The sequence below is a fragment of the Myotis nattereri genome (assembly GCF_964212035.1).
Source record: "Myotis nattereri genome assembly, chromosome: 20".
Taxonomy (NCBI): Eukaryota; Metazoa; Chordata; class Mammalia; order Chiroptera; family Vespertilionidae; genus Myotis; species Myotis nattereri.
This window is the reverse complement of record NC_138096.1, coordinates 14,756,187-14,782,660: the sequence shown is the minus strand read 5'-3', so window position 1 is coordinate 14,782,660 and position 26,474 is coordinate 14,756,187. Positions and strand designations below refer to the sequence as shown.

Here is a 26,474-nt window from a genome sequence, read left to right as displayed (position 1 = left end):
CCATCCATGCTTTTGTTCCAGCCCTCCGGTCCAGTTTAAGAACCCATTGTGGCCCTCGAGTCAAAAAGTTTGCCCACCCCTGCTTTGGACTAACAAGAAGTTCAGTGCTCATGGATGGAGCACACAATTGATGCCAAAGAAAGAAAGTGCGGAATGAGGAGCGAGGCAAGGACATAAATCAGCACATTTGACGGAGGGGGGTTCTCTGTTGAAGAGGTCCACTTAGAACAGTGATGGCGAACCTTTTGAGCTCGGCGTGTCAGCATTTTGAAAAACCCTTACTTAACTCTGGTGCCGTGTCACATATAGAAATTTTTTGATATTTGCAACCGTAGTAAAACAAAGACTTACATTTTTTTTTAAATATATATTTTATTGATTTTTTACAGAGAGGAAGAGAGAGGGACAGAGAGCTAGAAACATGGATAAGAGAGAAACATCCATCAGCTGCCTCCTGCATACTCCTCACTGGGGATGCGCCCGCAACCGAAGTACATGCCCTTGACCGGAATCGAACCCGGGACCCTTCAGTCCGCAGGCCGACGCTCTATCCACTGAGCCAAACCGGTCAGGGCGAGACTTACATTTTTGATATTTATTTTATATATTTAAATGCCATTTAACAAAGAAAAATCAACCAAAAAAATGAGTTCGCGTCTCATAGGTTCGCCATCACTGACTTAGAATCAAGGCAAACTCCCCAAACCTCTTTTACCTCCTTCTCTGCTACAATTTAGTCCAGTACCTTTTGCAACCAAATATGGTACGTTTAGAGATTACTGCTAATAAACAGAAATATAGAAAAAAAGAAATTACATTTCTAAAAGGCAGCCTTATTTTATTTTTAAAAAATATATATATTAGTATTTTTTATTTTGGAGAGAAAGAGAGAGGGAGAGAGAATCATTGATCAGCTGCCTCCTGCATGCCCCCTACTGGGGATCGAGCCAGAAACCCAGGCATGTGCCCTTGACCAGAATTGAACCAGGGACCCTTTATTCCGAAGGCCAATGCTCTATCCACTGAGCCAAATCAGCTAGAGCTGGATAAACATTTTTTTAAATTGAATTTATTGGGTGACCTTGGTTAATAAAATTATCTAGGTTTCATGAGTACAATTCTGTAATAGATCATGGTGTATTGCACTGTGTTCACCACCCCAAGTCAAATCTCCCTCCATCACCATTTATCTCCCCTGTATCTCCTTGTATCTCTCTCCACCCCCTAAGGATAAACTTTTTTGATTAAAAAGAACAACATCGGCCTGCTTGAATCCTCACATTACAATCCTTTTACTTGGTACTTACTATTAGGGACAGATTCCACATCTATTTTTTTGAAATGTGTTTGGTGCTGGAACTACTAGTTTCAAAGATACTAAAACAAATAATAATTAAAACAACTCCATAATGAAACTCAAGGGTGACCCAAAAGATAACACTGATTTAGGGAAAAAAACATTTTTTAAAATATATATATTTCTATTGACTTCAGAGAGAAAGGGAGAGGGAGAGAAACATCAATGATGAGCATCATTGATGGGCTGCCTCCTGCACGCCCCCTACTGGGGACTGAGCCCACACCCGGGCAGGTGCCCTTGGCCTGAATTGAACCTGGGACCCTTCAGTCCACAGGCTGGCGCTCTATCCACTGAGGCAAACTGGCTAGGCTAGGCCATAGGGTAAAATTTTGAAAAAGATCAGGCTTTGTGAGCACCTATTGCCAAGAACGCCCACGAGGATGTAAAGATATATATTTTAGAGGCCCAGTGCATGAATTCGTGCACTGGTGGGGTCCAACTGGCCGCGGCCAGATGGAGGCCATTGGGGGCATTCTGATCAGTCAATTTGCATAGTAGCCTTTTATTATATAGGATAGGAGGAAGGAAAAAGGTTCTCCCATTAGTCTGGTGCTCACTTTTAGCACCAAAAGTAGGAGCAGAGAGAACGAAAAACACTGAGGGCAAACGGGGTTGCCAGGAGGGCAAAGATTATCTCTTGTCCGCCAGCAAGCGTGGCCCCACGATAATGCAGCGACCCTCCCGCCACAGAGGCGCCCCGCGGGACCTCAGAGGAAGACTACCATTCCCGACTGCGCTCCGGGCCCACGAGTCCAGCCGCCCCAGCAATTGGGCTCGCAAGGCATTGTGGGAGTCGTAGTCTTTCTTCCCCTCAGCTCATCGAAGGCGGGGAGATCCTGTTTTATGTAAACGACGGCCTTTCCCAGACCCTGCGGCTTCCCTTCCCTTCCCGGTCTTCCCCACCTTCTTTCACGCGGGAGTTTAAAAATTCCCGCGGCGCCGGCGCGCGAGGCCGGAACACTCGCGAGAGCTGCGGTCCCCGCGCCGCGATCTGCTTCCCCCCTCCCCTCCCCGTCAGCCCTCCCCCTTCCCTCCCCTCCCGGGCGTGTGGGACTCGGCCCGCCCGCCCCGGGAAAGGCGCAGAGCCCGGCAGGCGCTGTCGGAGCGGCGGCGGCAGAGTCGCGCGGGCGAGGATCCCGAGCCGCGTCGGCGTTCCGGTCGCTGAGCACCCGGCGGCCAGGCGTGCGCTCCGGGGCGGCCGGAGGCCCGCGCGGCGGAGGCGTGCGCTCCCGCCTGTGGCGACCGTGTCTCCCGGGAGATGCTGTGACGGACCGCGCGGGAGGAGCTTGCGCCCCGACTCGCCTCGCGCCCCATCGGACCCGCGGCCGCGGCGGCCGGGCCCCCCGCCGTCAGGTAGGGAGGGGCGGGGAGGGAGGCCGTGGGCTCCCGCGGCGGAGGGCGGGTCTGCGCGGCCTGGGCCCGTGCGGCCGCCCGGCTGCTCCCGCCTCGCGGCGCCCCCGCGTGCCGGGCCGAGGCCTGGCATTCACCCGCCCAATGAGCGGCCGGACCCGGCTCGCGGGCCGGGCCGGGGGTTCCGTTGGCGGTTGCGGCGCGCAGCGGGGCGGGTTACATAACCGAGGCGCGGCGGCACATGGCGGCGGAGCGGCCTCCCGTCGGCGTGCCTCACGGTCTCCCGTGCGGCCGGGAGCATGGCGGGCCTCCCCCGGGGGCCGTCGCCGGGCGGTGTGAGCGGCGGCTACCCCGGCGCCTGCTACGCGGGCTTCTCGCTGTGGCTCCGGTGCGTCCGGCGGGGAGGGCGCCCCGCGATCTCAAAGGGGCAGCGTCCGTCTCGCTCCCGGGTCCCCCTGGGCGGGAGCCTGGCCGTGCACCTGGGGGCTTGCACGCACCCCGGCGTCCCAGCTGGAAGTCGGTTACTTTTCTCACCGGTTGTCTGTGTCTTTTTGGGGGGATCAGGGGTGGGGAGGAAGTAATCTGTTCTCAAAATCAATGAAACTTATTCATATTGGGTAGCTGTTGTTTTTTTCTTTTTTTTTTTAAATAGTTGGAGAACTGTTTGGGAGAACCTGGGCCCTTTATAATAAAATGTCTCTATTTTATCCACAAATTACCCCAAGAGCCAGGAGCCTGGAAGCCCCCTCTTTGGTGAACTTGCGTTGGTTGGGTCTGTGGGGGGAAGAGATGAGGGTGGTTCCCTGATTCCGGGGTTTAAACAGGGACGACCAGCCGAGCCCCCGGCAGTGAGCTGTGCTATAGGTTTTCATGCTAATGCTTTCCGGATGGGGGATTTAATGCCCGTTTTTCAGTAACCCTGGATCAAAGTGTCACCCGTTCGCAACACAGCTATGAATATTTTTCAGAAACTGTGTTTTGAAGGTTTTTATCCGGCACTTTGGCACCAGACACGTGAGGACTCAAAAGGAACCAAATGTTGTTTGTTTCTGCCCTGACCGTGCACGGTCTCAGGAGCCCCGCGATGGGAGCGAGGTCTGACTGCCCTTGGGTTGGGGCCGGTCAGCGGCCCCCACGGGCTGCCCCGTCCACCTCGGTGGTCACGGGTCTTGGGCTTCAGCTGCTCCGGAGCCATCCCCAGTGCTGGGCCCCTTTTCTCAAAGATGCACTTGGAGGTGCCTTTGCTCGTGTCTTTCCGCCTGGAGTGAATGAACCTCTGCCCCTTGCAAGGTCTCACATTCCCAGTCCTCGTTGGTGTGAATGCCATCTTTTCTCTGCCCCCTTCCTCTCCCGTCACCCCCCTTCTCCCGGGCTCGCACCGCATAGGTGCCTGGATTGTAGCATTTGGACCGTCTGGGATCTTAGCGGGTATGTATCTACTCCGTCAGCGTGTAACTCCTGGGGGGGGGAGGGGGTGGGGGTGATCTTTTTGCCCCTGCATTCCCTTCCCAACACAATGTGTAAAAAGTCGTTGGTGATAAACAAATGTTTGAGTTGTTTGAAAGATCAAATGCTGAAAGGTTAGATGTTTCTGGGTTCCACTGTTTACATTTAAATCATGATTGTCTTTTTGAGTCGGAAGGAAAAATGTGTACAAAATGCTTTATAGACGCGTTTGCTCAGTGTATATTGCAGTATTGAACAACCAGAAGAACAACTAGTTTTATTTTTCAGTTGTGGAATTCAGCTGCTTTTGATGGTGTGTATTTCACACAGAGATGACATGGTATTCTGTATTAATATTTTTCCTAGTAATTTTGCAAATTTTGTTTTGCTTAATACTGAAAATGTGTACTTAAAAATAAGTTGGACCCAATATTGAGTTATTTATTTATCTTTATTGATTTCAGAGAGAGGGAGAGAGAGGAAAAAAAACCACCAGTGATGAGAGGGAATCATCGATTGGCTGCCTCCTGCACGCCCCCCACTAGCGATGAGTCTGCAACCCCTGCAGGTGCCCTGGCTGGGAATTGAACTGTGACCTCCTGATTCATATAGGTTGATGCTCAACCACTGTGTCATGCCAGTCAGGCCCAATATTGAGTTTTTTTAGAGCAGTTTTAGGTTCACAGCAAAATTGAGTAGAAGGTACAGATTTCCACTCATGTGTAGCTTCCCCCACCGTCTGCAACCCCTACCAGTCAGAACAGCTGGTGAACCTACACTGATGCATCATTATCATCCAAAGTCCGTGGTTTGCATGAGGGTTGTGCGTTCTGTGGGCTTGGACAAACGTCTGATGGCAGGCATCCACCTTTACAGTATCAAACAGTTTCACTGCCCTGGAAACCCTGTGTGCTGCCTCGTCATCCCTCCCTCTCTGCTAACCCCTCGCAACTGCTGGTCATTTTACTGCTTGCACAGTTTTGCTTTGTTCATAATGTCATGCAGTTGGAATCATGCAGTATGTAATCTTTCAGATGGGCTTCTTTCAGTTAGTAATATGCATTTAAATATCCTCCATGGCTTTTCATGGCTTGACAGCTTTTTTTTTTTTTAAAGCACTGAACACTTATTGTATGGATTACACCACTGTTTCTCCATTCACTTCCTGAAGGACATGTGGGTTGTTTCCAGGTTTTAATAATTATGAGTAAAGCTGTTCTATATATCCACGTTCAGGTTATTGTGTAGTCATGTTTTCAGTTCCTTTGGATAAGTACCAACGAGTGTGATTGTTGGATCATATGGTAAGAATATGTTTAGTTTTGTGAGAAACTGCCAAACTGTCTTCCAAAGCAGAGGTACCATTTTGTATTCCCACTAGCAACGAATGAGAATTCCTGTGGCTCCACATCTTCACAGCATTTGCTGTTGTCAGTTTTCAGTATTTTGGCCAAAATAATAGGTGAATTCAGGTATGTAGTGTTTTTTTACATTGACTTAAGAATTCCATTCAAATATGTTTTCTAGTCTGGGCACCTGTTTTCTACAAAAGAACATATACATGTTAATTTCCTTTCATTTATAATCACGGAATCGAACCAGTACAGGAAAAATACCCAGATCACCTAAGCTGTGGTGTTCTGAATATTCTTAGTTATACCCTAATTTCACTAATTGCCCAAGATTTTCTGGGATAAACTCACTGTCACTTGAATTAATTGGCTACTTTTGAAGATAAAGTTGAAAGAACTCTGAATGAGTCTCCTTTGGGGGGTTACTTTATAGACATTAGTTAGCAATTAGCAACGGAGGCCATGCTGATCCTTCTGGCACCGCCGGGAGAGCACAACCTGCAGGAGTGGAATTGTTTCACTTGCTTGAGGCAAGCACTTCAGCTCTGTGTCTCACACGCAGATGCGTGAGAAATACCCACTTCAGGCCCGGGCAGCTGGCAGTGCGACGGGAGTGCCGCCTTCTGAGGGCCCGGGGAACCTCAGACCAGGCTTTTCTGAGGGCCCTGGGAACCTCAGACCAGGCTTTGACTGTCCCACTTACAGAACTTTTATCGCAGCCAGCACCTTTAATTAATTTCAGGGCTTTATTCATTACTTTTAAGCTTCAACCTGCAGGTCTGCTTCTATTTCTGCATATGCTAAAGGCAGGCCATTGCCAAAGGCCCGAGGCTGCTCGCTGCGCTGGACCTGGACAGGGGCATCTGTGACTTCTCCATGTTTTCATTTGTGTTCCCCTCATGACATACGATGTGCAGCATCTTTTCATGTGCTTATTTGCTGTCTATGTACTTTATTGAGGTGTCTGTTTAAGGTCTTTGGCCATTTTTAAATTGGTTGTTTCTTGCTGGGTTTTAAGAATATTCGAGTGTGTTTTAAGTAAATTGGAATTTATTGTTTAACTTGTTTATTCCTGCCCTGCTAATATCTTGCTATCCTAATTTACCACATATGTAGGACCTAATAGTTGCAAGTCATTGTGACACTCTGGAATTCACAGGAATAAGATATGATTTTTGCCTTTTAAAAATATTTTTTTCTTGATTTCAGAGAGGAAGGGAGAGGGAGAGAGAGATAGAAACATCAATGAGAATCACGGATTGGCCAACTCCCGCATTCCCCCCACTGGGGATCAAGCCTGCAACCGGGCACATGCCCTTGACTAGAATCGAACCTGGGACCCTTCAGTTCACAGGCCGATGCTCTATCCACTGAGCCAAACCAGCTAGAGCTGATTTTTGCCTTTCAGAAAATCAGTATAGTGGGGAAGACAGGCAAGCACAAGTAATGAGTTTTTAAAAATTATATTTAGCATTATTAACACAAAGGTTTTCGAAAGGGGTGATCTTAGAGATGAAATTAAATATGAAAGGGTGGATCTACCCAGAGCTCATTGGGGAATCTAGCCTGTGGATGATGGGCTTGGAATTGGAGGTGTAAGGAGAGACAGCAGAAATAAAAGCATGAAAGTGCTAGGCAGTGGCCAACTCATGAAGGAAGTTCAGTGGTTTGAGGAGACAGTGCTGCAAAGTAGTCTGGGACTTCCCGATTGTGGAGAGCCTTGCTTGCCTGTGGGTGAAGGTGTTAACTGTAATGTGCAGCAGGGAGTCGTTGAAGGGTTTGGGAAGGGGAGTGACATGATCCATGTGCTTCATCAAGAAAACAGTATTTGCCTGGGACAGCCAGCACGGTGTTCTGCTGTGCCTATCTGGGTCTTGAGGAGGAGTTGAAACTTTGTAAGTTACCTTCTAGAGCAGCGGTTCTCAACCTTCCTAATGCCGCGACCCTTTAATACAGTTCCTCGTGTTGTGGTGACCCCCAACCAAAACATTATTTCCGTTGCTACTTCATAACTGTAATGTTGCTACTGTTAAGAATCGTAATGTAAATATCTGATATGCAGGATGTATTTTCATTGTTACAAATTGAACATAATGAAAGCATAGTGATTAAATTTATATATGTGTTTTCCGATGGTCTTAGGCAACCCCTGTGAAAGGGTCGTTCGACCCCCAAAGGGGTCGCGACCCACAGGTTGAGAACCGCTGTTCTAGAGGTTGCCAAGGCTGGCACGTCATAAAAGCGTTTTCTTTTGGAACTTAATGTTTCACTGTCATATTGCTTACATTGTTTAATAAGTCTCCTGTCATTGTTATCTTTGTTTCTTTGTGTGAGGTGCTGCTTTTAAGATCTTCTCTGTATTTTGGTGGAGTTTTTTCATGTTTCTTGTGCTTTTGAGGTTTACTGACCTTTTTGGATTTGTGGGATTATAGTTGTCATCAAATTAGGGGAAAATCTGGCCATTTTTCAAATATTTCTGTTGTCTCCTTTTGGAGATCTCTGTTCCAAATATCAGGGCACTCGAGGTTGTGCCTTAGCTCTGTCCTTTCCCTCCTGGCCCAGCTTTCTTTCTCTGCTTCATTTTAGACAGTTCTTTACTGTGGGTGTTTACATTTACTGCTGCTTCCTATGTCTAACCTATTAATACCACTCAATGAACTTGTCATCTTTAGAAATTTGATTTAGTCTTACATCTCCCAGATCTCTCCTTAACATGCTCATACTTCCTCTATCAACTTGTACTAAAGGCTAGAATAACTGATTTAATTTCCTCATCGACTCATTCTAACTTCTGTCATTTTTAGATCTGTTTCTGTTAGCTGTTTTTCCCTGCTTACTATGAGTCCTTTTCCTGCCGCTTTGCTTGCCTGATGATATTGAGAGAGAGAGAGAGTGTGTGTGTGTGTGTGTGTGTGTGTGTGTGTGTGTGTGTGTATATAATGTATTTTTATTGATTTCAGAGAGGAAGGGAGAGGGAGAGAGAGACAGAAACACCAATGATGAGAGAATCATTGACCGACTGCCTCCTGCACGCCCCCTTCTGAGGATCGAGCCTGCAACCCGGGCATGTGCCCTGACTGGAATCGAACCCAGGACCCTTCAGTCCGCAGGCTGACACTAATTTTTTTGTTGTTGTTTAGTTGATTTTAGAGAGAGAAAAGGAGAGGGAGAGGGAGAGAAACATCAATTTATAGTTCCTCCACTTATTCATGCCTTCATTGGTTGACTCTTATATGTGCCCTGACTGGGAATGGAGCCCCAAAACTTGGCATATCAGGACGATGCTCGAATCAACTAAGTTACCAGGCCAGGTGTCTGATGATTTTAGGTTGGATAGCAAACATTGTAAATTTTGCTTTCTTAAATACTGAATATTTTTGCATTCCTTTATATAGTCTTGAGTGTAGTTCCAAATAAGTTAGTTGGAAAGACTTTGATTCTTTTGAGGCTTGCTTTATTGAGCCTTTCTAGACAAGGGCTAATTTTTCTCCCTATTACTGAAGAAATCAATGCCTTTCTGAGTACTCTACTGCGTGCCCCATGTATTATGAGGTTTTTCCACTATGGAGCTATTCCTGGCCCTGTGTAAGCTCTAGGGGTTGTTTCTCCTTTAGTTTTCCAATGATTCATTCCTTGGCCTCTGGTAGTTTCCTTGCATGCTTACATTGATCATGTGAAGATTCAGGGGAAACCACTGCAGAATTCTGGAGTTCTTTGTATGGCCAATTGTACTGCAGTACTCTGCCTGAGAATCCTAGCTACCTTTGGCTTCCTGGCGTTCTCAACTCTCTCTTCTCAATTTAGACCCTTGGGCTGTATTTGGGTTCCCCACTGTGCTCTGTGTCCTGGACATTCTATGCACACCCCTAGAGGTCATCTGGTTTGTTTTACTTCCCTAAGGGCCCACTACCCTGTGCTACCTTTTGTCCATTGTCTGAACTCCTCGTTTTCATATACTCTGTCCTGTTTTTTTTCTTTGGTTTTTTGTGTGTATGTGTTTTTTTTTTTTTACACTAAGCAACCTACAGGGTTGTTTTTTCTCTGTCCTGTTTTTTAAAGTGTGTGTGTGTGTGTGTGTGTGTGTGTGGCGGGGGGTGGGGGGTGGGGGGGGCGGGCACGTATATCTGCAGTAGAAATTACAATTTAAAAATATACTGTGACTCAGCCAGTACTTCCACATCATAATCTTTGTTTTATATTAAAAACAATATAACAGTAACAGACAACACATCCAGCCTCAGAAAGAAAATTTTATTTTCAAATAATTGATCATTGTGCATTATTCATTCAGACGAACTTTGGAATCACTTTGTGAAAGTCTTAAAAAAATTATGTTGGGATGACCCTAATTGAATTGCAATGATCATAAAACTTTTGCTAAATGCCCATGAACACTTCACTGAATACATTTTGAGGAGAGCTACCACATGGAATTCTGAAGGTTTTAGCTCTAGATAAATGACTTTGATTTTAAGTTTATTGTCTTTTATTTCATTTTATTTGTTAATCCTCACCCGAGGATATTTTTCCATTGATTTTTAGAGAGTGGAAGGGAGGGGAGAGACAGAGAGAGAGAAACATCAGTGTGAGGGAGACACATCGATTGGTTGCCTCCACCATGTGCCCCTATCAGGGCTGGGGATCCAGCTGCAACTGAGGCATGTGCCCTTTACCAGAATCAAATCTGGGACCCTTCAGACCACAGGCCCATGCTCTATCTACTGAGCCAAACCAGCTAGGGCTGGTTTTAAGTTTAATAGGAAAATATATTAACTTCAGTTTACCATTACACTCATTTTATCAAGGCTATAGAAGGCTATCAGCGGAGGAAACATAATATCAGTGATGGTGGCCTTTCCTAAGGTCTTCCTCTGTACTAAGATACTTAGGAGAGAGGAATGTGATCAATTTGTGTAAATTATAATGCTTTCAGCAACTAAGGCTTAAGCTTAGGATCCTCCTAAAAATATGAGATGTTGCAATTGAGGCTAATGGTCACTATTTTCCATTTACTATATTATAGTAATTATAACCTAATTAATTTATATTCAACTAGAGGCCTAGTGCACGAAATTCATGCACTGGGGGGGGGGCGTCTCTCAGCCTAGCCTGCCCCCTCTCACAGACTGGAAGCCCTCAGGAGATGTCCTACTGACGGCTTAGGCCTGTGGGGAGCAGGCCTAAGCCACAGTCTGGCCTCCCTCTGCTGGAGGTGACTGGGCTGATTAGGGGAAAGCACCAGCCCCATCACCCCGCTGCTGCTGCCACTGCCAGCCGCCGCAGCCACCAAGGTATTCATCAACATGGACTCCACTCCATTCATCAGGAAAAAATGACAACTTTCTTTAGGCATTTTCAAGATGTCTCTTTCATAGGATATGACATTTCTTTCTGTTCTTTTTTTAATCCTCACCTGAGGATATGTTTCCATTGATTTTTAGAGAGCTTGGGAGAGAGAGGGAAAGACAGAAACATCAATGTGAGAGGGACACTACAGTTGGCTGTCTCCTGCATGAGCCCTGACCTGGGCCCCGGCCAGGGAGGAGCCTGCAACCTAGGTACATGCCCTTGATCAGAATCGAATCTGGACCCTGCGGTCGGCAGGCCGAGGCTCTATCCACTGGGCCAAACCAGCTAGGGCAGGATATGACATTTCTTATCCCCTCCAGCAGCGGACCTTAGTATTTTTCCTCCAGGAGTGTGGTGGAAAAACCCTAGATCACCTTCTTGGATTTTCATAACCTAAGTTACCAAGAACACTGCGAGTGGCAGCATACAGGGAGCTTAGCCAATGAGCGGTCAGAAAAGGGGTTTCCTCTGCAGCTCGCGCACAGAGGCGCCCCTGCGGTGTGTCCACTGGGCTGTGGCATGCTGCCTGCCCAGATGCCCGCCCTCCCTCTGCGGCGCGTGACACTATGGGTGTTCCCATCTTTGTGATGGCGTGATGGCTAATTTGCATATTACCCTTTTATTAGATTATACTTTAGGATTTGTTTTGGATAATAAAAAGACTTACACTGTTTTGTTGCTGTTAATCCTCACCTGATGATATTTTCCCATTGATTTTTAGAGAGAGGGATGTGAGAAAGAAACATTGATTGGTTGACTCCTGCACAGGCCCCAATCAGGGATCAACCTGCAATCTAGGTATGTGCCCTGACGGAGTCAAACCAGAAGCACGGGATGATGCTCCAACCAACTGAGCCACCTGGCCAGGGCTCTTTAATTTTTAGTTTCTTTCTCACTAGCAAGCTAAATCTTTGGTTTCTTTAAGCATATTGAACATGCTTGTGTTCTGGTTATTTCACTGTCTGAAGTCTTTGCAGACTTATTTTGCCAGCTGTTGATCATATCATTATTCTGTTATTTTTGACTGTGAGCCCCTTTTTGTTGAAACTTTGAGAACTCTGAAGATTCCAGAGAAAATGTGGTGGTTTCTGGAGGTTGCTTGGAACGTTACCAACCTGAGAACACTTTGTAAGAAATTCTTCACCTGAGTACTTCCTTACAACATGGTTTGAATTCTGGCCACTGATTTGTGTGACGGGAAATTTTCTGAGTAGAGACTTGTTGCCAAGGTCAAAACAGGCAACTTTATTTCTCCTTGTCCTGCACAATGGATGTTTCTCTCGCTAATCTTTATGCTGATGATAGGGTCTTGTGGAGTGTAATGTAGAGTGGTGGGTGGGGAGGCTCTTCTTGGCTTATTGGCTCTGGCTCCGTTGGCCCAGAGCTTTATCTTCTTCCTCTCTGGGCCTCAGAGTGATGAAGGGACGGGTCAGCCTCACAGCCAGGCAGCTTGCTTGCCTTACAAAATACCTGCTGTCTCTTCCCTTTTGGCTTCTCCAACGCAGTAATCATTGGAAAAGATACTTTTACATTTTAACCATTATATTTGGTTGTTCACAATGGAAGGGTCATTCAGGGAATCTAGTCTTCTATATATATGGTAATGAAACATAATTTTAGATTTTTTTCTCTATCTAGTTAAAGATGTGCCAAACTCAATTTCTTAAGTTACTATGGATTTGGACTTTTTTTTTTTCTCTTGGACTTTTCCCCCTTTTATCATAGCAGTATTTTTCTAAAATGTATATTAGTATTTTGTGTGTGTGTGAAGTATTCTTTGAGAGTCAGGCAATAAGATTAATGGTATTGAACCAGTTTTCAAAGAATCTAGGGAATCATATATGTCCTTGGGACATCTGGCTTAATGAATCTTTATTCTGCTAAGTCTGTTTGGGAAATATTTTCTTAGGAGAGAATACCTCAGATCCAGAAGCACATTAATACATATTTTTTATAATCATACTTCAGTTTTAGGTTTTTTATTTTTGATGGCTTTTCTTTTTTCCTGGTTAGAGATAAACAAGTGTATTGTAATAGAAATATCATGGGAATATCTTTTTGAAACATTTACAGTGAAAGCATGCACGACTTAACAGCACAGGTGACGAGCGGCCTCCTGCAGTTCCCAGAAGTGACTATTGAAGCCCTGGGAGAAGATGAAATCACATTGGAATCTGTACTTCGTGGAAAGTTTGCTGCAGGTAAAGTAATGTTGCTGAAAATGTGCAAATTTGATTGATTTGTAAGATAAGTAATAAGTATCTATTGCAGTTTCTTCAATATGAATGAGAAAAAAGCATTTCCTGGTTAGAGTGGTCTTAAGTAAATACATAACATCTGTGACTACACATGTAGTAATATCTACATACTCTGGAACACATTTTCAGTGACTCGGGAGGGAGTGTAGTTTATTTTTCTTCATTAAAAATACCGCATATTTAATATCTTTTAGTATTGAGTATCTACATTTGGAAAGTAGAAATAATACACAGCTGGTTTTTCTTCATAATTAGTACGTTTTTCTGGTGAGCTTGGATTAGAACCTAAACAGTCTTATGAATAAAGCAAGTCTGAATTTTAGGGCCCTATGGGAGACAAAATATTAGTTTTGTAATTCCATTAATCTGAACAAGATCTCAATATATATGGTTTGGATTATATAATACAGAAAAATCACACCAAAAAAGCCATTATATTATGAATTTCAGCTTAGTGAAAGACACTGCAGAATACTTTTTTAAAAATGATTTTATTGATTTTAGAGACAGGAAGGGAGAGAGAGAAACATCTATTGGCTGCCTCCTGCCGGGAATCAAGCCTACAACCTGAGTGTGTGCCTTGACCGGGAATGGAACCGGTGACTTTTCAGTGCATGGGACAGCGCTCAGCCAGCTGAGCCGCACTGGCCAGGGCTGCAGAAGACTTTTCTGAAAGTGAATATCACAGCCCTCCTTCCTAGAAGAAAGAGAAGCGAAACATTTGTATTGGTCATTTAGCTATTTACAGTGCTATTCTCTTGAACAGTACTTACTGTAACAACTTTTCACTGAGGTAAATAGTAGACTTTTCTAAGTAATTACTACTCTGTGTAGCTGAGAATCAAATAAGAAGTGACCTGCTCTAAGTTATTAGATAGCAGGTGGTAAATATGAGCTTTGAACCCATGCCTTCTATGTCCCCACTGTGCCATACTACTTCCTTAAACTATTTAGCCTCCCCTCAGCTATAATCTAGTATATCCAACTATCTATCTACTTAGATGCATGAGAGACATAAAAAATTTAGTAATAAAAGTTACCACCGTCCATCTAGCACAGGGGTGGGCAAACTTTTTGACTCGAGGGCCACAATGGGTTCTTAAACTGGACTGGAGGGCCGGAACAAAAGCATGGATGGAGTGTTTGTGTGAACTAATATAAATTCAAAGTAAACATCATTACATAAAAGGGTACTACACATGTAGTAGTATCTACATACTCTGGAACACATTTTCAGTGACTCGGGAGGGAGTGTAGTTTATTTTTCTTTTTTCAATAGTTTTATTCATTTCAAACGGGCTGGATCCGGCCCGCGGGCCGTAGTTTGCCCACGGCTGCGTTACTTTAAATTGCATGAAGAGTAAAATCCACACATGACTAGAAGGGCTTCTGATAGATACTGCCTTTTGTTAATGCTACTTAGGTCTTGTCTTCTCAGTTAGATTTTGAATTCTTCTGGAATAGAGTCACATGTTATATTTTAGAACACCTAGGTTAACTCTTAAGTTATAATGTAGTTAAAATATGAGCTTTGGACTTAAATGGGATCTACTTCTGCTCTGGTATTTAGCTGTTCGTCTTTGGGCAAATTATTTCACTGTATGAAAGTTTAGTTGCCTTTTCTCTGTATTGAGGTTCAACAAGGAGTCAATGAGATAATGCATTTAATTGCATAGCATGGTACCCTTACTGGTTATTTATTATTATTATACTAGAAGCCCAGTGCATGAAATTGGTGCATGGGTAGGGTCCCTACACCTGGCTGGCAATCAGGGCCAATTGGGGCCTTCTGGCTGCTGAGCGGGGCCTCCCTTCCCCAGCTGCTGGCTGCCGGCTGGGGCCTTCCTTCGTTCTGCGCCACCCCCTGGTAGTCAGTGCACGTCATGGCAAGCTATCGGTCTCCCAGTTGAACTCCTGTGGAGACAATTTGCATATTAGGCTTTTCTATATATATAGATTACGTATGTAAAAATTTTTAGTTTTGTTGTACACATACAATATTAAAATAAGCAACATGTTTGCTTTTTTTCTTCCAGGGAAAAATGGACTTGCTTACTTGACTTGTGGCCCACAGCTTGAGGTAGTGCACTCTATAACGGGAGAGCGGTTGTCTGCATATAGATTCAGTGGACTGAGTGACGAGTCACCTATAATCCTCGCTGTGAAAGAGTTCTCGTGGCAGAAGAGAAGCGGATTGTTGATTGGACTGGAAGATGCAGAAGGGAGTGTCCTCTGTCTCTATGACCTGGGCATATCCCGAGTGGTTAAAGCAGTCGTTCTTCCTGGAAGGGTAGGTACAGTGTAAGATGTGTGGACATCTTGTTTCAAAACTGAGCCCCTGCTGATTACAGTGACAACGGTGCGTTTACTCAGTGTACTTCTAATTGGTTCACTTTTATGGAAGTATGCTAGTTTTCATTTAAGAGTTCAAAATAAAAAAGTTTATAAAAATATTTATTACTTTGGCTTTTTTCCCCTGGTTTGTTTGAGACTATAGTTGACCCTTGAACAATGCAGCGGTTAGGGGCACTGATCCGCCCACCCCCCCCCCCCCCCCCCCCCCCCCCCCGCACAGGTGAAAATCTGTGCATAACTTTTTTAAAAAATATATTTTATTGATTTTTCACAGAGAGGAAGGGAGAGGGATAGAGAGTTAAAAACATCAATGAGAGAGAAATATCGACCAGCTGCCTCCTGCACACCCCCAACTGGGGATGTGCCTGCAACCAAGGTACATGCCTTTGACTAGAATCGAACCTGGGACCCTTCAGCCTGCAGGCCGACGCTTCGTCGACTGAGCCAAACCGGCCAGGGCTGTGCATAACTTTTGACTCCCCAAACTTAATAGCCTACCGTTGACTAGAAGCCTTACTGATGCAATTAACACCTACTTTGTATATTACTCGAATTATATACTGTATTCTTACGATAGTGTAAGCTAGAGAGAAAAAAGAAAGTCATAAGAAAGAGAAAATACAGTTATAGTATTAAAATCCATGTGTAAATGGATCTGTGTGGTTCAAACCTGTGTTGTTCAAGAGTCAACTACATAGTCTTGGAGCAATATGGAAAACATGTCTTTGTTATTATTTAAAATTTGAGGAATGTATTTAAATAGTGGGCTCATATATAGTCACCATTTCTTAACTGTAGTATTCTATATGCCCTCCATATGCCAGATATTTTTCCCAGTACTAATTATAGAAGTACTTTGAATTTGGTTTGTTAGCAGGTTTCATACATGATGAAAACCTGTAGACACTTAACAAATGCACACACACATCCACAAATAGAATTCTTCCTATACCTGGTGTGAAAAAAGTATACACTGAGATACACATAAAAATGTGTGTGTGTATGTGTAATGTATATAGTCATAGAATAGTTTTTAAAGTTAAAAGGGAACTTAATGACAAAATATGTTTTTACAGTTGAGGAAACTGACCCTGTTAGGCCCGTGATGGCGAACCTATGACACGCGTGTCAGAGGTGACACGCGAACTCATTTTTTTGGTTGATTTTTCTTTGTTAAATGACATTTAAATATATAAAATAAATATCAAAAATATAAGCCTCTGTTTTACTATGGTTGCAAATATCAAAAAATTTCTATATGTGACACGGCACCAGAGTTAAGTTAGGGTTTTTCAAAATGCTGACACGCCGAGCTCAAAAGGTTCGCCATCACTGTTGTAGGCCAATGTGTAGGGTCTGCAGTAATTGATAATGTTATATATGTACTTGCCAGTGATGATGATTCTAAGGCAGAATTAACTTAGCAAAACATATATTGAGTGCTTACTATAAATCAAGCTATTTGCTAGATTTTGAGGACAAATAGATGAATTGAACTTGGTTCATGCTGTCTGAAATCTTGTAGTCTAGTAGAAGGCTGATGATAAGATTAAAGCATAAATATAAAAAGCACTTTCATAAATTCAACTATTTAGAACATGGAGAACACCTGAATAATTTTAACTCAAAAAGGTTGGACATTTCAGGCAAAGGGACCAGAATGTAAAAAGTCACAGTATATGGAACATTTGGAAAAAAGGCTTATTTAGAATAGAGACCGTTGCATGAAATTCGTGCACAGGTAGGGTCCCTAGGACTGGCCGGCGATAAGGGCCGATTGGGGCTTCGTTCGTTCTGTGCCACCCCCTGGTGGTCAGCGCACGTCATAGCGAGCGATCGAACTCCTAGTCCAACTCCTGAGGGGACATTTTGCATATTAGCCTTTTATGTATCTAGACCAGAGGCCCGGTGCACAAAAATTTGTGCACTCAGGAGGGTCCCTCAGCCTGGCCTGTGCCCTCTTGCAGTCTGGGACCCCTCAGGGGATGACCACCTGCTGGCTTAGGCCTGCTTCCCGGGGGATTGGGCCTAGGCTGGCAGTCAGACATCCCTCTGGCAGCCCGGGAGCCCTCGAGAGATGTCCACTTGCCAGCGGGGAGCGGGCCTAGCTGCAGTCTGACACCTTAGCACTGCTGAGGAGGCGGGAGAGGCTCCCACCACCACCGCTGTACTGGCAGCTGTCAGCCTGGCTAGTGGCTGAGCAGAGCTTCCCCTGTGAGAGCGCACTGACCACCAGGGGGCAGCTCCTGCATTGAGCGTCTGCCCCCTGGTGGTCAGTGTGTGTCATAGTGACCAGTCATTCCCAGTTGTTCTGCTGTTAGGGTCAGTTTGCATATTACCCTTTTATTATATAGGATAGCTGGGGGAAGAGCGGAAGTAGGAAGTGGGAGCTAGGAATGGTGAAGATGGAGATGTGAATGGCCTTGTTTGCAGTTAGGGGCTTCCTCCTGAAGTCTGTGGTGAAGTCATTTTAAGTTTAAAGCAGAACTCCAGTGTAAAAGGCTCTTTGGATTGGGATAGTTCAGGTAAATAATGGATGATGAACTGAACCAAGGAAATGACAGGAGAAACAGAGAAGGTGGGACAGCTTTAGTAAATAATCGGGAGGTAACATGGTCAGGACTTGTTGATTATTTGGATAAGAGTATTTTAGAAGGAACTTACCTAAGTTCCTGATATTCAGTTGGGTGGATGGCTGCTATCACATGGAAGAGAGACTATAGGAGAAGGAAAAGTTTGGGAGAGTAGTGATAGGTAACTTCTAAAGGTCAGTCAAATAGCTGTTTTGGGGCAGGGGGGAGGTAAGGCATAGTAACCCCTCTTAAATTTCCTTGCTTTTTAACTGCCTTATTTTAAAATTAAACCCAGGCCGTGTAGCTCTTGGTTAGAACATCATCCCGATGCACCAAGGTTGAGGGTTCAATTCCAGTTGAGGACACAAATGCATAAATAAATGGAACAACAAATCAATGTTTCTCCATCCCTTTCTCTCTGTCTCTTTCTCTTCGTCTCTCTCTCTAAAATCAATATATTAAAAAACACCCAAAAGTTTAAAATTAAATAAGGTAGCATTACTGATTAATTATATAGCATTTATATGAGGAATATAAGCTGTGACAGATTCCTTACCCCTCACTGAGGAAATGGAAGAAAATACGCTTCCTGATGTAGAAAAGGAAGATAGTCCATGAAATTACAGCTTTTAGAATTAGAAACACTATGGAATGTTTTGTGTGCTAATGAAATATAGATAGAGCCAGGCTTTTGTCTCTGGTAAAAAATTATAGACTTAACTTTGATATTATATTAATGCATTATATCATTAACAAATTTTCTCTTTTTTTTCTAGTAATTTTAGTCAGTATTATAGTAGAAATCACCAAATAGCACTGTGTCATATATCATGCCCAATTAATATCTGTGAATTAATAGGAAACAGAAGGTAAGCTAAATATAAAATAAAATATGGACTATGAGGTACAGATATTTAAGATTTAACTCGTGAACGAAGGGGTAGGGGATATAATTCTATAATGTAGCTACAGTATGATTTTCTTTAAGTAATTTCAGTCCTTGTTAAATGCCAGTGATTCATTCACTGCTAAAACTTGGTGTGAGGTCCATTATATATAACTAGGGGCCCGGTGCACGAAATTCATGCACTGGGTGGGGAGGGGGGGGAGAGTGTCCCTCAGCCCAGCCTGCCCCCTCTCACATACTGGGAGCCCTCAGGCGTTGACCCCCATCACCCTCCGATCGCCTGATCGGCCCCTTGCCCAGGCCTGACGCCTCCGCCAGAGATGTCAGGCTTGGATAGGGGACCCCCATCTCCCCCCGATCACTGGCTCTGGCCCCGCCCAGGCCTGAACCCTCTGGCCCAGGAATCATGCCTGGGCAGGGGACCCCCATCTCCCTCTGATCGCTTGCTCCACCCCCCGCCCAAGCCTGACGCCTCTGACCCAGGCTTCAGGCCTGGGCAAGGGGACCATCATATCCCCCCAATCCCCGGCTCCGCCCCCCACCCAGGCCTGATGCCTCGGCCAGAGGAGTTGACCCTCATCACCCTCCGATCACCAATCACCGGATCGGCCCCTTGACCAGGCCTGAGGCCTCCGGCAGAGGTGTCAGGCCTGGGCAGGGGACCCCCAGCTCCCCACGATTGCAGGCTCTGCCCCTGCCCAGGCCTAACACCTCTGGCCTAGGAGTCCGGCCCGGGCAGCGGGGACCTGCAGTGGCAGCGGCCCCACGATCGTGGGCTCCACTTTAGGCCCAGGCAAGGGACCCCTAGCTCCTGGGACTGCCAGCTTCGACCGTGCCCAGCTCCCATTGCTGGCTCCACCCCTACTTCCTGCTATCACTGGCCAGGGCGGCAAAGGTGCCTGATTCTCCGATCATGGCTGATTCTCCCCAGTGCCGCCTTTGCCCTGCCCCCCAGCTCTTAGCTCCACCCTGGGTTTCAGATCACTGTCAGTGGCAGGGGGCTTCTTCCTGCTTTCCCTTTCGCCTCCCTGCATTGTGCCTACATATGCAAATTAGCAGCCATCTTGTTGGCAGTTAACTACCAATCTTAGTTGGCAGTTAACTGCTAATCATAGTTGGCAGTTAATTTGCATATAGCCCTGATTAGCCAATGAAAAGGGTATCGCCGTATGCCAATTACCATTTTTCTCTTTTATTAGTGTAGATTGATTTTTCACAGAGAGGAAGGGAGAGGGATAGAGTTAGAAACATCGAGGAGAGAAAAACATCGATTCAGCTGCCTCCTGCACACTCCCAATTGGGGATGTGCCTGCAACCAAGGTACATGCCCTTGACCAGAATCAAACCTGGGACCCTTCAGTCCGCAGGCTGACACTCTATCCACTGAGCCAGACCGGTTAGGGCCATATATACTTTTATTGATTTCAGAGAGAAAGGGAGAGGGAGAGAAACATCAATGATGACTCATTGATCACCTGGCTCTTGAACTCCCCCTACTGGGGATTGAGCCTGCAACCTAGTCATGTGCCCTAACCAGGAATCCAACTGTGACCTCGGTTCATAGGTTGATGCTCTACTAGCTGGGCATAATAAACCCTTTTAAAGACCATAATACATCTTACTGTGTAAAGGCATAAATAGGACTTTATTTAAAAAAAACAAAACAAAATACAAGTAAACAGTAAAATTTTCTGGAATTATTTATTTTTACTCTTAAGAAAAGAAGCTATATAATCATAGAGTGGCTGGTTAACAGCTTTTTTTTTTTAAATATATTTTATTGATTCTTTACAGAGAGGATAGAGAGTTAGAAACATCGATGAGAGAGAAACATCGATCAGCTGCCTCTTGGACACTCCCCACTGGGGATGTTCCCGCAACCAAGTTACATGCCTTTGACTGGAATCGAACCAGGGACCCCTGAGTCGGCAGGCTGATGCTCTATCCACTGAGGCAAACCGGTTAGGGCTGGTTAACAGCTTTAAAGTGAGAAAAATCTAGATTTGAATTTTATGTTTAATGAATGTATGACTTGAATAATTCAGCTAACCTTTCCAAGTATCTTTAAACAGGTATAATTATATCCAATGTCAAAGGGTTATAGTGAACATTAAATGAACCAATTAGCACATCAGTTATTTCAGCTGCATGATTTTTTATGTATTGAAATAATGGTATAATCCCTATTATATTGAAAGATTTAATTATCTAATTCATATTCACAAGTATCAGATGCAGATTTTTTATTTTGTTTGAAACTGTCTATTAAACCTAGTAACCTGTCTTAACCTCAGAAGTTATTATGTTTTAATTGCATTTTCTCACCTTGTATAAGAAAAGCAAATCATATATTCTCCTTTCTAGGTAATAGCTATTGAACCTATAATTAATCATGGAGGAGCCAGTGCAAGCACTCAGCATTTGCACCCAAGTTTGCGGTGGCTTTTTGGGGTGGCAGCTGTGGCAACTCATGTTGGACAGATCCTTCTTATTGACCTATGTCTTGATGACTTATCATGCAGTCAGAATGAAGTGGAGGCATCAGGTAATTTCTTTGCTTGAAACCAAAAATTGAGCACCAGAATATTTTGATATAAGGGATTGAGTTTTTCAAAGTAAAGAAAATGTATATAGAGACTTCTTTATGTATCTTTGTTTCTTTCATTGTTTGAACCTATTGTTTTAATGTTTTGGGCACTATTGATAGCTTTTGCATTTTAGTCTATTTTTTTGATGAACTGTTCATATACTAAAGAGTTATTGAAAGAGAAGGCCCAGCCCATGTGGTTCAGTGATTGAGCCTCAATCTGTGAACCAGGACGTCGCTGTTTGATATCAAGGGCACATGCCCGGGTATGGGCTCCATCCCCAGTGGGGGGTGTGGAGGAAGCAGCCCATCATTGAGTCTCTCATCATTGATGTTTCCATCTTTCTCTCTCCCTTCCTCTCTGAAATCAATAAAAATACATTTTTTTAAAAAAGTGAAAGAGATAGGGATATTGATTTATTTTCAGATATATACTTGAATAATATCAAGTAAATGTCAGACAAGAACTAAAGGTATAAAATGTTGAACTTCATCAAGAGTTTATTTTTATCCATGTAGGATCTAACAGTGTTTTGGCATGCTGTTTATGTTCCTATGGTAAGACAAGACACAAATAATTCACTAGGAAATAACAGTGATTGAAAGTTATACCTTACAAAATAACATCCCATAATAGAACTAATGCTACTCAAATAAAAATAAAGTGAAGAGAGGAAGTTTTTTCTATTTAATATTAATGCTTATATTAATAAATTTACACCTTATTCATTGTTTTTGGTATTTTCTCATTTTTTAGATTTATGGGACTCTTGATTGGTTTATATAGGGAGGGGAAGTAACTTAAAAACTTTTTAAAAATGTGTGGCCCTGCCCTTACTGGTGTGATCAATGGTTAGAGCTTTGGCCTGCACACCAGAGGGTAGTGGGTTCGATTTCCAGTCAAGGGCACATACCTGGGTTCGATCTCTGGTCTTGGTTGGGCATGTTCAGGAGGCAACCAATGTGTTTATCTCACATTGATACCTCTCTCTTTCCCTCCCTCCCTTCCTCCCTTCCTCTCCCTCCCCCCCTTTCCCACCCTCTCCCTTTCTCTCCCTCTGCCTTTCTGCCTCCCTTTTACCCTAGAACAATAGTTCTCAACCTTGGCTGCACATTAGAATCACCTGGGAATCTTTTTAAAATCCTGATTTCTGGGCCTCATCCTCCGGAAATTCTGTTTCTTTGTTATGGGGTACACTACACCAAAAGGTTGCTGGTTCAATTCCTGTCCTGGTCATGGCATATACATAGATTGGGGTTCCATCCGTGTCAGCTGCATACTGGAAGCAACCTATCGATGTTTCTCACAAAAGGACCATTTGACCTTTGAGGACCTTGAATTTTATTTTTTATTGATTTCAAAGATAGAGATAGAAACATTAGTGATCAAAGAGAATCATTGATTGGCTGCCTCCTGCATGCCCCCTACTGGGGATTGAGCCTGCAACCTGCACATGTGTCCACACTAGGAATCAACCGTGTGTGACCTGGTTCATAGGTCGACACTCATCCACTGAGCCACGACAGCTGGGCACCGTCTTGATGTTTAAAGCATACTGTAATATCGCAGATCTGTTCTTTTTTTAAAATATATTTTTATTGATTTCAGAGAGGGAGAAACATCAATAAAGAGAGAGAATCGCCGAAACCGGTTTAGCTCAGTGGATAGAGCGTCAGCCTGCAGACTGAAGGGTCCCGGGTTCGATTCCAGTCGGGGGCATGTGCCTGGGTTGCGGGCATATCCCCAGTGGGAGATGTGCAGGAGGCAGCTGATCGATGTTTCTCTCTCATCGATGTTTCTAGCTCTCTATCTCTCTCCCTTCCTCTCTGTAAAAAATCAATAAAATATATAAAAAAAAAAAAAAGAGAGAGAGAGAGAATCATTGACCGGCTGCCTCCTGCACGCTCCCTAGTGGGGATGGAGCCTGCAACCTGGGCATATGCCCTCGTCTGGAATTGAACCGGGACCCTTCAGACCTCAGGCCGACGATCGGTCCACTGAGCCAAACTGGCTAGGGCCAGATCTCTTCTTTTATGGACAGCTAAGAAGTAGAAATAGATAACAAACTGTTTTATCACTATTTTATCCCAGTTTATGAGTGTAACTAATAAAAATTGTCAGTATATAATAAAACTGCAAGCGGGAAAAATTTGACCAGAAATTGACTGAGTAACTTAACCATTTAAACTAAATTTAAATCTGCAAAATAAGTTTAAATGAAAAGAATTGATTAGCAAAAAAACAGTAAGTAAAAATGAGTTTGTAGAATATTAGAAATGGTTCAACTGCTCTTCATAAAAAATTGATAAAGGAATTAAATAGTCTTGAAGTTTTGTTCTGGAGTGTGTTTTTTATATGATATAGCTGAAGGCTAATTAAAATGCTTGTATCATAATTAAAACTTCAGATCAAAATAGCGTTAAAACATCCTTTAAAAAAAATATATATATTTTTTTTTTATTAATTTCAGTGAGGAAGGGAGAGAGAGAGAGAGAGAGATCAGTGTTGAGAATCATTGATTGGCTGCCTCTGACATCGTCCCCCAATGGGGATACAGCCAGTGACCCAGCATATGCCCTGACTGGAAATTGAACTATTACTTCCTGGTTCATAGGTCAACACTCAACCACTGAGCCACGCCTGGCTGGGCAGAGTTAAAACATCTTTTATTTTAGAAAGCAACAATCAGTAGTTGAATTTAGCACAAGAATAATTTTATATTTGAACTGCATTGTGATCAGCGGTTAGAACCATATCTCAATTATGACAATTATTAAGCCATTGAATTTTATAGCACACACACAAAAAATTGAGTGTTGGGGTTCAATGCAAAATTGATTTTTTTGTTTAAAAATGTAATTTGTGGTTACAACTATTTAGACTTTATTGAAATATACATAAAGAAAATGGAGTTCCTAACGTTTATCATACCATAAATACTGTTCTGCAATTCTTCCAAACCTAATGGTATTTCTTACATATTCTGTCACATCAGTACATGTAGAGTCTACCTTATTTTCTTGAATAAGTTTACAGTATTTTATTATATGAAATATTATATTTTGGCAACATTTAATCACTATTCTCTGAAAAAATAATCAGAAACAGTAGGGATCAAGAGGGTAACTTCAAGAACAGTGGGATATGATTTTTTTTTTTTTAATATGGAACGCTTCACAAATTTGCGTGTCATTCTTGCGCAGGGCCATGCTAATCTTCTCTGTATTGTTCCAATTTTAGTATATGTGCTGCTGAAGCAAGCACAGTGGAATATGATTTTGTAACCCCTTCATAATAACATTGAGGGAATAATTCAAGTTAGTTTTCAAAATTTACTTTATATGCATCCATTTTCTTTCACTCTCCTTTCTCACATTTCCTCTGCATTAATTCAAAGCAAATAATGGTTATTTTACTACATAATCATGATGTCATTACCATTCTTAACAACATATTAATTAATTCTTTGGTATAGTTTAGTGGTTTTCAACTGGGTGCTGTAAGGATTTTTAAAATATGCAATACCTGACTATTTAGTCAGGGGCACTGACCTTTTTTCCCTTAGATTATCAAATAAAAAATGACAACAGCCAACAGGATAATAGCCATTCAGTGTGAATGAATGAAATTATGCCTTTTATTTCCAGATCAGCAAAAAACATATTTGTGTGTGTTATGAGATGAAAAAGGTTGAAGTTATTGGTAAATAGTTGAATAATCAGATTTCTGTGATTGTCTCTAAAGCACCTTTTTGCAATTAGATCATTTGAATCAGGACACAAACAAGGTCCGCACATTTCACTTGACATCTCTCATGTTTCCTTGAAGGTAGAGCAATCCTCTCTATCCAGTGACTTGCTGAAGAAGTTACCTGGTGTAATACTCCACATTTGAAATTATCTGTGTGTTTCATGTGGTATCATTTACATTTTATATTTTCTGAAAATCTAAGCTCTCTCTGATTAGATTCAGACTTAACATTTGGCAAGGATACGTCATAAATGCTGGGTACTTCATGCTGTATCACATCAGGAGGCACATGGCATCTTGTTGCACATTTAGTGATCAGGGAGGTCAGATGATGACCGCATGATCCTTCCTCTTCCTATCTACCCCAGTAGTCTTCAGTTTCTGCTTGAATAATGGGCGACACATTTGTTTTTATGCTGTTCATAGTTCGTTTACGTCACTTTTTTTTTTAGACCTTGAAGTTATATCTGGTATTCCAGCCGAAGTACCACACCTCAGAGAACGTGCAATAGGAGAAGGACGCCATCTGTGTTTCCAATTAGTAAGCCCATCGGGAACAGCAGTTTCAACTCTTAGTTACATTAACAGGACCAATCATCTTGCTGTAGGTTTTTCTGATGGCTACCTAGCACTCTGGAATATGAAAAGCATGAAAAGAGAGTAAGGATAACTTTTTTCTGATTGGACTTTTGGCAGTATCTTTCTGAATATAACTTGTACCCTATTAATATGTAAAAATTAGCTTAAGGGGAAAATGGTAGGATAAATTAATGATTGAGTGACTATGAGTAATTTTTTATTGTATTAAATCATGATGATATAATAAAGAAATGGCTTAGCACATGAATTTAGGTTGATTCTTTCAGTGTATATTTTAAAAGGCATTTCAGTTATTGTGTTAAATTTGCTAATAAAGCATGACTCTAAACATATTTATATCGTATGAATTTTTTCATATCTTTCTTAATAACCATACTAGAGGCCCGGTGCACAAATCGGGGCCCATTGGGCTCGGCTGGCCTGGGAGAGGGGACATGGGAGGTTTGCCAGCTGGGCTCGCCCCCTGGTCAAACTCCTAGTCAAGGGGACAATATGCATATTAGCCTTTTGTTATATAGGATGTATAAATATGTGTAAAGTAGTTGTTCCCAGTAGACAGAAAAGCAAAGGCTTTTTAAAAATCAGT

The 26,474-nt window shown here is 43.2% G+C and overlaps 1 protein-coding gene across 1 annotated transcript in view; it reads left to right on the top strand.

Annotated features, from left to right (window-relative positions):
* The first annotated feature begins 2,639 nt into the window (after window positions 1-2,639).
* AHCTF1 (AT-hook containing transcription factor 1) overlaps window positions 2,640-26,474 on the top strand; it is a 74,562-nt gene continuing 50,727 nt past the window's right edge. The window contains exons 1-5 of the mRNA XM_081114444.1: window positions 2,640-2,713; window positions 12,931-13,058; window positions 15,152-15,405; window positions 21,315-21,495; window positions 25,741-25,948. Of these exons, the coding sequence (XP_080970570.1) occupies window positions 12,938-13,058; window positions 15,152-15,405; window positions 21,315-21,495; window positions 25,741-25,948 (764 nt within the window). The 5' untranslated portion in view covers window positions 2,640-2,713; window positions 12,931-12,937. The remainder of the gene's footprint in view (window positions 2,714-12,930; window positions 13,059-15,151; window positions 15,406-21,314; window positions 21,496-25,740; window positions 25,949-26,474) is intronic.